This window comes from Triticum dicoccoides, chromosome 2A (genome assembly GCF_002162155.2).
Source record: "Triticum dicoccoides isolate Atlit2015 ecotype Zavitan chromosome 2A, WEW_v2.0, whole genome shotgun sequence".
Classification (NCBI taxonomy): Eukaryota; Viridiplantae; Streptophyta; class Magnoliopsida; order Poales; family Poaceae; genus Triticum; species Triticum dicoccoides.
Window position 1 is genome coordinate 743,809,712 of NC_041382.1, and position 12,869 is coordinate 743,822,580.

Here is a 12,869-nt window from a genome sequence, read left to right on the forward strand (position 1 = left end):
GAGAAAGACAGGGGAGGAAGAAGATGGAGAGGGGGCGGCGGTTGTGCCCGGTGCACCGTCGAACTGCGGGGAAGTCCGGCCAGAGCGGCGCGAGGCTCGGTGGCGCGTGCGCACGGGGCTGCGGGGCTCTCCTGTGGGCGTGGACGCTCCGCTGCGGCTGCACGAGCGAGGGGAAGTGGGAGGTGTAGGAGGAGGGGAGGAGGCGCCGGAGACGGGCGGCGCCGCGCGCCGCCGACGGCGGCCGAAGCGCTTGGAGGTTGGCCAGCATCCACAGCGTCGAGGGGCGCTGGGCATCCTTGGCAGAAGGCCGAGGCGCGGCCACGGCATCCCGGCGGACGCCGCCGTGGCTTGAAGGCCGAGCTCCCGACGCCGCCTCCACGAAGTCCACGCCACAGACACTACACAGGAGCTCCGGCTCCCCGACAACGGCAGTGCGCTGCTGGCCCTCGTGCTTGCAGAGATGGCCGACGCGTGCGGGGACATCTCCACTCCGGCGAGGGGCAGAAGTCGAGGTCGGGCGGTCGGGGACAGGTCTGGGAGGAGGGGCGAGGGGGTCGATTGCTTTTTGTTTTTAGATCTAAGGAGGTGTATGTAAATGTTTTGCCAAGTCAGCTCCTTACAGCCCAGCCCCACTTGTCAGAAAGTGATCAAACGCAGCAAATCGCTCGATTAGTGCTATTTGCAACAAGTTTACCGAATCCACGGTGATTTTTGCAAAAAATTAATGACCCGGTGGTTTTCTGCAAGTGAAGCCCTAAATGTGGTGGTTTTATGCAATTCACTCCTTTATTTAGTGTACTTCATATAAATTGTTCGGCTAATGTTTCGGCTCATCTATGTGCTAAACATGCTTGCACATTGAATATGACCGAATGCTGGCTTGATGTGATACCTAGCTTCCTAGTGACCAGCTTGATGGCTGATTGTCATAGGTCTGCTGTGATTTAATAAAGCTCTCTTGATTGCCGAAAAAAAGAAAAAAAAAAGAAAACCCTAATGAGGCCGCCAGAGTTCGACGCGGTAGACGGCGAAGTCGGAGGCCTGTGTGGGGTCGCGCAGCAGCGGCCTGGTGACCCTGTCGACCTCGGCCACATCGAAGCCGTGCTCCCGCAGCACGTCCACGCAATCCTGCACGCCACACCGCACCTCGCTGGCCGCCCACCCCACCGTGCCGTCCCGCCACAGCCTGCGCAACGTGGCTGCCATCGCCGGCATCTCCGGATCATAGAACACGTCGGACATGAGCACCACGTCCACGCGCAGGAGCTCGCAATCGGGCAGGTCGGCGTCCTCGCCCCAGCGCAGCTCTCGCACGTCCGCCTGCGCGGTCGTGAGACCGTTGGCCTCGGCGTTGGCCCTGAGGCCCGGCAGGAGCGGCCCCACGTCCGTGAGCACGCAGCGCGCGGCGCCGAGGCACGCGACGGCCGCGATGCCCGGGAGGCCGGTGCCGGCGCCGAGCTCGAGAACGGTGGCGCCGTGGATCGTCCCGGGTCTGGCCGAGGCAAGGTGGGTGGCGAGGACGACGGCGGAGTCCCAGAGCCAGGAGCCGGTGAGCGCGCGCCCCGTGGCCGGGTCGTGCGCGCCGTCGCGCTCCACCACGGCCAGGGCGCGGCCGGCCACGTCGACGTGCAGCACCGCATGCATCACGTGTGGCTTATCTGCTTGATCGCGTTGGGCTCCAGATTTAGACAGGCGGTATTAGATCGCACGGCTTTATTAACCGAAAGCTTCCGAACGAACGGAAGGTTCAGGATAATGCCGGACTGCCGCTTGGCTGTCGATTTGGCTCGATCTATCCATACCTGACCTGGATGTGTCCGTGTTCCTTACAGACTGGATTTGTATGCCGTGTTCAATTCACAAGTCGGGCCCTCTTGCATTGTTATCTGTACTACAAGCAAAAAAAAAAAAGAATTAGATCTATTATAAAAATTCACCGGGAGAGTACAAAGGATCTCAAACCTAACGAACAAAATTGTCGCCAGAACGAGCCACCGACGCGCCGTTGTCGCCGCTCCCCTATCGGAGCCAGCTTGAACTTGTCGATAACAACTGAGAAGTCTTCCTGCACGTGCCCTAAAGGACTTGTCGTCGTCGAACCCTTGCATAGATTTGAAGCACCTGACACCAAATTTCACCACATGACGAGAAACCCTAACCTCACCGCCCTAAATAGACGGCAAAATCTATGTCGGGGCTCCGTCGACTACATCCATACATGTTGGTGTTCTTTCCAACTATATATGTGCCTAACAACACATCTAGGTTCAAGTCGTACCCCTTTGCTCGTTCCAAGGGACACCCTGAGCTAGGGTTTCTCGTGCCTCCCATCGGCGCCGCCGGTCTGCCTCGTCTCTTGTGGCATGAGGGCCATGTAGGTGTAGTGGATCCGAGCCCTCATCGGCGGGAGGGCTCCATTTTTGGATGTCTTCTTGAGTTTTGTTAGGGTTTTGGTCCTGCTTGGGTTGGCGCCGGCTCACTGAAGATGGAATAAGATTCTCCTTGCCTAGCCCTCGTCCCCGCGGTGTTTCTAGCTTTGGCGGAGGACGTGTGAAGGTTCGTTTTCGGCAGATCTCACGGAATTCGATCGACGTTTGTCTTCGGTGGATCCATTTAGATCCAGTCCATGTAGATCAAGTCTCCGTCTGTATGTGTTTGTGTGTCTAGAGGTTGGATCCTTTTGATCTACGCTTCTCTTCATCGTCGCTGTTTGTTGTTCTAGTGTGCTAGTTTTATAGGGCCTTAGCACGATGACTTCTCGGGTGTCTACTATAAAAAGGTTTGCCTAGCTCCAGTGACAAGGGTGGCGGTTGCACGCCTTCGGCTCGCTTCCAATGCTTGTAGTTGTTGCTAGGTGGTCTATGGACAAACATGTAATTTTACTTCTGGTGTTTATACTCCCTTGATAGTTGATGAATAGATCAGAAGTTTTTCCCGCAAAAAATTATATATGTGCCTTAAAATATATCTTTGACTTTAATTAGTCCTTTCCAAAAATAAATATGTAGGTTCAATGGTCAGTACCAATGAATACATCATGAAATCTAGCATTAGCCATTGCCCATGAATTTTGGCACAGACCGCTATCAATGTTGAATCAGCGTACATTTTCATTTCTTCCTTTATGTGTCCACGTGGTAGTGGCATCAATGCGGACCGTTTGGAGGATGAGAGGGCAATTCTCGGCCTTGTGGAGGGGAAAGTCCACTTAACGAGCCATCACCCGTTGTTGGTCCACTCATCAATGTCATGTGAAGATCAGAGAGCAGAGTGGGACAAAAGTAAGGATGGCAATGGGTATCCACTACCCACGTGCCCTGTGGATAAACCTCTATTAGGGTAAAGATATGGGACAAAATGTTACCCATGGGTATATAAATAGGGAAATTTGAAACCCATCGGGTAGAGCGGGTACGGGTGTGGGATCGTATAATCCATACCCACATACCAATGTACTCATATAAAATCTGAAAAGTATGGCCAAATTATCTCTACAATTTGTCCTGAATTTGTGAACTCAAAATGTATGACTATGTGATGTTGTTCACGGGAAAATTTGTTGTTTATTAAATGTGTTATTGTTTATGATGTGTTATTGTTTATAAGTATGTGTTGCTATTACAATGTGTTCCTGTTTATAAATTATAATTGTATGTTGCTTTTTATGACTATGAGTTGTTCAAATTGATGCTATGCAAACATGAGTAATCATCATATTAGCTATCCATTACTTTGTGTCTATGACTAGTGGGGCCCTATCATCATATTCGTGTTCAACCGGTAGATTTGAGGTTTTTCTTGACGATTAGTCCTAGAGTTGTGGAATATTTTGCTAAAATTGCATAGAGTTGTGCTTTTGTCTTGCCCCTAAACTTGTGTATTTGTGAAAGAAAAGATCTTGAAGCCCTCGTCCCCGATTTGTTCATTTGCTTCGTCTATGGCCATTCTGCTGACCCGATCTCTTTGCTTGTTCATTTCTTCCTCGAGCACCATCGGATCGTCCCTTCCCGAAACAGATCAACTGGTTTTAGGATTATCATTGCTCTTCCCTTGCCTTTTCACTGTTGTATCTCCTATGGTCCCTGAATCTAGTGCTACTCACGTGCTTGCATAGTCTGTGTTTGATAATGTGCACATGAGACAACTCTATGTGATCATGCTCTCTGAGGAATTGTGTATTTGAGTAGATCTATCTTTATCTCGATACTGAATTACCTGTTGAATCTCTCCTCGAACCCCTAGGTTATTACTCGAATACTTAGATCTGGAGCTCAGATCTGGTGAAGTTGTTCTGTTAGACCTCTGTTTTAGTTATTCAGGTGCTGATCAGTTTGATTACTTATAATATAATCCCTGTGGAGAACACGACAGCCTCTATACCTAGCACCGATCAGTCACCAATCAAATTACTGCGGAAACTGACGAGAACCGGATTTATCATGCATCATAATATTAGTACCCTTCTTGACATCCTTCCTAACTTAGCCATTGTTTTCCTTTCAGCTAAACTTGAAACAATAAATAATAAATAACGCTTGTATTCCTATTTCCTATGCAAAGTTGTTTTTCAAATACTTGTATAATCCTGAGAAAGGGGGTACAAAACAAGATAGCCTACACAATCCGGGTTTCACGTTGAATATCATTGGCACCAATGGTGTCAGGAGTAGTGGATGAAAGTGAACCCTTAGATCTTGATCTTGATGACCTTGATGATCTTGATGATGCCGTTGGCGAACTGTTCTTGGTAGATTTCTTCCTTCTAGCCTTTCGGGGTGGCTTTGGTATGTCAGGGTACGGTGTTGATCCCGGACTACTATTTTCTGGAGGTATACCATAGGCTGATATATCTCGAGGGTGGTCAAAATCTGCCAAACAACTTGGACAAATCAGCCGGTGGTTCTCAAAACTGTTTGTTGTTTCCCTAAAAAAAAAAACTCTTTGTTGTAATAGCACATTTTCAAATTACTTAATTTTTTGATGGAAAGTTTAACATTTACTCATCCATTAATTAACCAGAAGAGAATTGCCTGGTTAATTAGTGAAAACCCCGCTGAAATCTGGGTACTATAGCTATATGAAGAATATTGTAAGTAATGAGTTAAAGTTTTATAACTTATCGATGATGCAACCATTAGTCCGTTTACCCTTCAACTCAGTTGTTTAATACCAATCATGTGTGCCTGCAGCTCTGATGCCCCATCATGATTATTAATGAACTAGCAGAAGATTGCTAAGCATAAACGGCAACATGGCAGCACGTCCCTATAATATCGAATGGCAAGTATCCTTCCCCATTTACACATTCCACTATAATAAACAAGACACGATCTTATTGTAGAAAAAAACATAACAGAATCTTCTAACGTGATGGAAACAGAAGGAATTGAGATCAAAACATGTGCACCACTACCAGAACTGAAGATCTGAAAAATACCTTGAGAACTCCGGGCGGTACCTGTAGATGGTCCGGAATTGCTCAACGTTGAAACGTCCGGTGTACCATTCATGTTGTTCATCTGCAAAGTAAGGATAAATTGAAACTATGTCAGTTTCCCATTAAGTCATGACCAATGGGGATTATCGAGAAGAGGCAATGAGCCACAAGAGATTTTTAGTACTGTTCTGAATTCTGTAAGATATGTATATACCCAGCTAGGAGTAGGAGAAGTAGCAGCACTCCGTGTCGGGCTATCCCAACCGATATGCGCGACATGCTTCACGTCTATGGGATGACCAATCTCCATCTCTTGCTCCTTCACCACTGCAAGCATGGCATGGACCAGGGAAGGGTGAATAAAGATAAGGATAAGGAAGTATGCAACTGAATGCAAATTTTCACAATTAGGACATGAAGAATATCGCATACCAAAGATTTGAGTAATAATCCTGAGGCCCTTGAAGACCCCTTTCATCTTGTAAGCCATCAGTGGATGTTGTGCACAGATACCAGCTGAAGCCCTTCAAATGCAAAAGCACAAGAAACCAAGGTGAGCAATGAGCTCTAGTTCCTGAAAGAATTTTCATCGGCACACACACAGAAGGAGAAGTGGTAGATGGGTCAACTGATGGTGCGCATACCTCAAGATAGAAGGTGATGCCTCTCTTCTTGCTTGTTCAATGAGGGGTGTCTCCTCCCATCCTTCAACAATGGCATTAAAGACCTCATCCACAGGAAGGCCTTATTTGCCAGGACATATACAAGCTGGCAGCACATTTCAGGAACAGAAAACTGGCATCAGCAATGGTATAAACAAAGGAGCTGTCAAGTTATAGGACTATTCTAATGCTTACTCTCGGAATAATGACAATATGAGACTATATGGATCTGTCGACCAGAAACTCTTGTCTCCATACATTGGTACTTTGATTTCAGTTGTCAGTAAATGATTTGGATGCAATTTGAAAAAATAAACAAACACAAGTGAATAAGATATTCACTCGCAATCTAAATGTAAGGAGTAGAGTTGCATTGTTTTGATGTTCTGGGCCACTCGTTCTTCCGCTGTATACCGGCTGTTGTTTGACAGACACGAGCTAGGATCTGAGTTGGTGGACTACATTATACGAGATCGATGCAGCCACGTTGAGGACACATGGCTCTTAATCAGTCAAGAACCGCGTTTCGTGGATACTGCAAAATCTCGAAAGCCCATGAAACATTTTCTGGGCCAACTGATCGGGTATTCGACATCATTTACGTTACTACGCATAGTGCAGCTGAAAAAATGACAACGTCCAAATACACAGAGTCTAACTTCTGTTACTTTGTTTTATGTACATGTAAAAAAAGTTGATCTTTATCGGTCAAAACCTCTCTAGCGTTGTTACTTCTGTTACTTTGTTTTATGTAGAAAAAAGTATTCTGATCGGTCAAAACTTCTCTAGCGTTGTTATGGTCTCCAAAACACAATCTTGACTCTATTTCTTTGACAACGCATTAAATCTAACAATATATAGATACTATTTTTTCAGGCAACCAGAAAAAGCTTTGAGTTCCTAATCAAGATTGATCCAAAAGACAATTCCGATACCAGATACCACATTGGAATTATGAGTATGTCAACATCTATCGAACATCCAAGAACACCATCTGGATATTACAGTAATAACTTACACAGGAATATTACAGTAATAACGATTAGTGTGATTTCTCGCTGCGCGGATCAACGCAGATTCGCAGATGCAGTCCGTCTGCATTCCTAGTTGCACCTGTTGGACACCTAGTACCAGGATTGTTTCCGTTAATGTTCTGTTTTTCCTTTTTTTATTCTTATTTTCTTTTTCTTTTTTCTTTTCTTTCCCTCCGATTCTTAATTTTTAGTTTAACGTCCATAAAAAATGATCATCATATTTTTAAAATATTCCCATCATGTATTCAAAAATGGCCACAGCATATCTCGAAAAACATTCACCATGTATTTAAAGAAATGTTCGTGTTGTATTAAAAAAGGCCCCTCGTGTACTTTAAAAGGTTCATCGCATATATAAAAATATACTTAGCATGTTTAGAAAATGTTCAGCACATATTGAAACATGTCCGTCGTGTATTAAAATTCATCCGCTTGTAGCTAGAAATTGTTCAAGATGTATTTAAGCATTTATAATTTTCTTTCAAAATAGTGTATAGTGTATTTTTTTTATCCATGTATCTAGAAACTTTCCATCAAGTATTTCAAAAATCAGCACCATTTGTTCGCAAATCTTAGTTGCGTAGTTAATAAATTTCATTTTGTATTTAAAATATGTGAATTAATTTCATAAATTAATTGCATGGAAATTTTGTATGCATGGAAAAAAAAATTAAACATCCGTCCGGAATTAGTTTTCGCTGAAATGAATGTGTCTAGAAATATTTCAGTGCTAAAATATATCCGTTTGGGCGACAGGTAATTCCAGACGGTGAGAGTACATGAATAACATTTTTAAAATACACGAAACAGTTTTTTGAATGTATAAAAGTTTTGTAAAATTAGTCAAAATAAAGAATCAATCAAATATGTATGTTTTAGGTATTTTGAAATATAAAATGATTAGATAAAATTTTGTTCAGAAGGAAAAAAACATGAGGTACTTCCAGGGAGAAAATCGTGGCGTGCTAGCCTTGTGAGATAAAACTGTGTGCTTCTCGGGCCAGGCCGAAGACAACTCCATTAGGCAAGGCGATCATCGCGCTCACTATAAGCAAAATATAGAAGCTGCTCCGCCTAAGCGGGCCAACATGATTTGGGTATAATTACTCAAAAAAATGATTTGGGTATATGAATGAACGCGGGGGCTATAGCGATAGATAGGCTGGCCAAATATGCCTTCGTGAGGAGTAAATTTCTGCGCCTTTTTTTTCTTGTGTGCTTTTTGTGCCGTTTTTTTTTCAGTTTTCTGTTGTTTTTGGTTTTTTGTGTTTCTTTTACAGTTTTCTTTGGGATTTCCTTTCTTCTATTTCTCTTTTTTATTTTATTTTGTGAATAAATGTCTACCTTTTTTTCAAATACATGTTGCCTGATGTAAATTTTCCGTATATCTAGAACATTTTTCTTATTCATGCTGAACATTTTTCAAATACATGATTAACATTTTTCTAATACATGTTTTGAATATTTTTAACGAATAAGTGTTAAAAAATTCAGCATTGGACATATTTTCAATGATACCTTACATTTTCTAAAATTACGCATATATTTTTCCCATTTTATAACATTTTTTAAATGTCACATAAATTATCCTGAAACGCGTGAATATAATTAAAAAATATGAAGTGTATCAACTATTTTAAATTTTTAAATACCATGAACATTTTTAAGAATCCTATCAATTATTTTTTTCTAAAGTATGTGAATAGTTTTTTTCCTTTGCATTTACATTGATCAAATTCCCGGTGAATATTTTTAGAAAAAAATAAGTAAATTAGATTTTTGGAATATATGTATTTAGATTATTTTTAAAATATAACAAAAGATAAAATGAAAAAATGTACGAATTAAGAAGCAAAGGAGAAGAGGAGACATGTGGCTTTGGTCGTGTTGGTGGGCCTGACCCAGTACCATCGCACTACACGCAATGCATCCTTAGAACTCGCCACATGTTCTTCTGGAAAAAAAGAACTCGCTACAAGTAAGAATTTGACACGCCCTATGAATACATGTTTTCGCATAGGCTAGCTCGGCTCTAATTGTGCTAAGCCCACCCTGGAAATGCCGAGCTTGGGCCCATCCCGACCCAACTTAACAACTTGTGAAGTTTCTAAGTTCATATTTAACAAGTATATACGCATGAGCTTCATCATCACTTGTATTGTTGTTGAAGAAGTTCGACGCAATTCTTCTTCAACAACTTCTTCAGATTTAGAGACTTCTTCCTCAGAGTCCATTTCTTTCCCATGCCTTATCCTTGTGGGAGTTGTTCTTCTGGTTGGAGTGAGTCTTGGAGGGATTTCTTGATGAAGACTTCGAAAAGGAATTATCTTTCTTCTTTGAGAACTTTTCTTATTTTTCTTCTCAACAATAGAATCATAGATCTTGGTCTTGCTCTTGAAACTCTTGCTACCGCCCATGATGCACTTGCCACTTGCTATAGCTTCAACTTCCACATCGAACAATCAGAGATGAAATGTCCAGGATTCTTGCACTTGAAGCATGCATAGTTTCTAGATGATTTTGAGCTTGACGAGGACTTTAAGTTACTGCTCAAGCTTTTCTTCTGGAACTGATTCTTTTTTTTCAAACTGCTGAAAATGCTTAGTTACCAGCTCGAGATCTTTGCCACTTGCTCTAGCTCGAAGTTCCACATCCGACAACAGAGATGAAATGCCCGGGCTTCTTCCACTTGAAGCATGTATAATCTCTAGAAGATTTTGAGCTTGGCGAGGACTTAAAGTTACTGCTCAAGCTTTTCATCTGGGACTGATTCTTTTTTCCAAACTGCTGAAAATGCTTAGTTACCAGCTCGAGATCTTTGCTGATACTGTCAGGGTCATCAGAGTCTTCATCAGCATATTCTTCAACATCTGAGGAAAAAATAGCTTCAGCTTTGAGAGCATGATTCTTTAGGTAGCTAGAGCCATATAGATCTCTTTCTTCTTGTTGTTCTTTATGGGTGGTCAGCCTCTCCGTAACATTAGCAGGATCGAGACTTTTGAAACCAGGTATTTCGTTGATCATCAGCACGAGAGTATCAAAAGAATTGTCCAGTGACCGAAGCAACTTCTTCATAATCTCATGATCGGTAATATATTCAGCACCAAGACCTTGCAGCTCATTTGAGATATCACTGAGACGATCAAAGTTTCTTGACAGTTCTCATTCCCAGGCCACTTGAAGTGGCTGAACTTGGCTCGGAGAATAACAATTCATGTTTCTTTCTGAGTTGAAACACCTTCATTGATCATCTCTCATCTGTCCCAGATTTCTTTCACTAATCCAAGTCTTATGTAACAAAGGAATTGTGCTCTGAAAGGATCGATATGGTTGACTAGAGGGGGGGTGAATAGGCAACTACCAATTTTTAGCTTTTCTTTACCAAATTAAACTTCATCAAAGTAGGTTGTCTAGATGTGCAACTAGGTGAACGATCTATATGATGCAACAACAACAAGCACACAAGCAAGCAAGGGAACAAACACTAAAGAGCTTGCACAAGTAAAGGTAAGAGATAACCAAGAGTGGATCCGGTGAAGACGAGGATGTGTTACTGAAGTTCCTTCCTTTTGAGGGGAAGTACGTCTCCGTTGGAGCGGTCTGGAGGCACAATGCTCCCCAAGAAGCCACTAGGGCCACCGTATTCTCCTCACGCCCTCACACAATGCGAGATGTCGTGATTCCACTATTGGTGCCCTTGAAGGCGGCGACCGAACCTTTACAAACAAGGTTGGGGCAAACTCCATAACTTAATCGGAGGCTCCCAACAAGACCACGAAGCTTCACCACAATGGAATATGGCTCCGAGGTGACCTCAACCGTCTAGGGTGCTCAAACACCCAAGAGTAACAAGATCCGCTAAGGATGAGTGGGGGAATCAAAAATCTCACGGTGGAAGTGTAGATCGGGGCCTTCTCAACCACTCCCGAGCAAATCAACAAGTTTGGTTGGCTAGGGAGTGAGATCAGGTGAAAATGGAGCTTGGAGCAATAATGGGGCTTTAATGGTTGAATAGGTAGGTCAAAGGGGGGAAGAAGACACCCTTTTATAGTGGGGGGGAACAATCCAACCGTTACCCCCCACTCAGCCCCGCAGAGAGCGGTACTACCGCGGGGGCAGGGCGGTACTACCGCTCATAAGCGGTACTACCGCTCCCCTCAGCGGTACTGCCGCGCTAGAAGAGAAGGGGCTGGGGCTGGGACCCAGAGCGGTACTACCGCGGAGGCAGGGCGGTACTACCGCTCACAAGCAGCACTACCGCCACTACTACCGCAGCTAGTACCGTAAAACCCGACACGAGAAAATGCGCACTCGAGTCGAGGCGGTAGGAGCACGGAGCCATAACGGTACTGCGGCTGAGGCCAAGCAGCGGTACTACCGCTCCGAGGAGCGGTACTACCGCTTACTGAGCTTCAGCCGTACTACCGCTATACTGCAGCTAGTGTCGTAAAACCCGACACGAGAAAATGCGCACTCGAGTCGAGGCGGTAGGAGCACGGAGCCGCAGCGGTACTGCAGCTAAGGCCATAAAGCGGTACTACCGCTCCGAGGAGCGGTACTGCTGCTTAGTGAGCCTCAGCGGTACTACCGCTGTGGCCCGCGGTACTACCGCTGGGTCCAGGAAAAAACACAAAGGGGAGAAAAGAGAAGCTCCAGAGAGACAGAAAGAAAACGGTGGGTGTGAGAAGAACGTGTACGTGTTGATTCCACCCAAACCATACCGAAGCAGATCCCCTCTTGTTAGTACGGTGACTACTACGAAACTTAGTCCACCAACAAAGTCACGAAGGAAGCTACACCGTCTTAAGTAGAGCGCCGAGGGGAAATAATCGTTTCGTGCCGAAGGATGAATATCTGAAAGAACTCAAAGCACCCGATTAGTCCGCAAATGTATTGTCATCAATCACCAAAACACCGTAGGGATAAATATGCCCTTACAATCTCCCCCTTTTTGGTGGATTGATGACAATACGGGATTTGCACAGAAAAGAGTAATGACATAGAATGCAAGAGAACCCACGCCTCTAAAAAATAGACAGGCTCCCCCTAGATGTTGTGCACACTAGATAAGTGCTTTGGACTGCACGGCACACATACTAGGATCACGGCTCCCCCTATATTTTAGAGACCAACAACCTAAGCAAGATGTATGAGAACAACATATATGATAGGATAAGCATGCAAGCTATAAGATACCGAGGTGCATAACACATAGATAAGATAACAAAGGTAGCATATGTCTTACACCATATGTCTTACACCATATCTCTGGAACTTAGGTCTCACAAGCACAAAACCAAACAAAACCAACAGCGAGAAAGAAAATGAACGACACAAAGACACACTCGCAAACACAAATCCCTAAACTCTCTCCCCCTTTGGCATCGAGACACCAAAAAGGGCAGAGAGGGACACTACGACTCCAGGTGATGGGCGAGGAAGGTCCTGAACATCACATCTCTGCATCTTCATCGTGGGTTGAAAAGTGCTCGGCATCGGAGTCGGTCCAGTGACAGTTCTGATGAATCCAGTCCTCCTCTTCAGTGATCTGTCCCTCAGACCCACTGACAACTGTGGCTCCCAACTGACGCATGATCTCCTTGTGGCGCGTCCTGGCATTCTTCTCCGCCACATGAGTCATGTACTGACCATGGGACTCCATGCAGAAGAGCTTCTTCATCATGCGCTTGAGCTTCTGGGCCCAAGATGGTTCTGCACTGGAGTGGCTAACGTCCT

General features: G+C 44.4%; 2 protein-coding genes across 2 annotated transcripts; both read right to left on the bottom strand.

Annotated features, from left to right (window-relative positions):
- Window positions 1–767: 767 nt before the first annotated feature.
- On the bottom strand, window positions 768–2,153 carry LOC119352206 (protein N-lysine methyltransferase METTL21A-like). The gene has a single exon (XM_037618912.1). It carries the CDS (start codon window positions 1,642–1,644, stop codon window positions 994–996), a length of 651 nt encoding a protein of 216 aa, XP_037474809.1. The 5' UTR covers window positions 1,645–2,153; the 3' UTR covers window positions 768–993.
- A 2,355-nt stretch (window positions 2,154–4,508) lies between these two features.
- Window positions 4,509–6,327, bottom strand: LOC119352207 (CRIB domain-containing protein RIC10-like). Its single transcript, XM_037618913.1, has 4 exons — window positions 5,870–6,327; window positions 5,652–5,764; window positions 5,438–5,519; window positions 4,509–4,868 (listed from the first exon to the last, which is right to left on the bottom strand). Exons 1-4 carry the CDS (start codon window positions 5,925–5,927, stop codon window positions 4,615–4,617), a joined length of 507 nt encoding a protein of 168 aa, XP_037474810.1. The 5' UTR covers window positions 5,928–6,327; the 3' UTR covers window positions 4,509–4,614.
- Window positions 6,328–12,869: the final 6,542 nt, after the last annotated feature.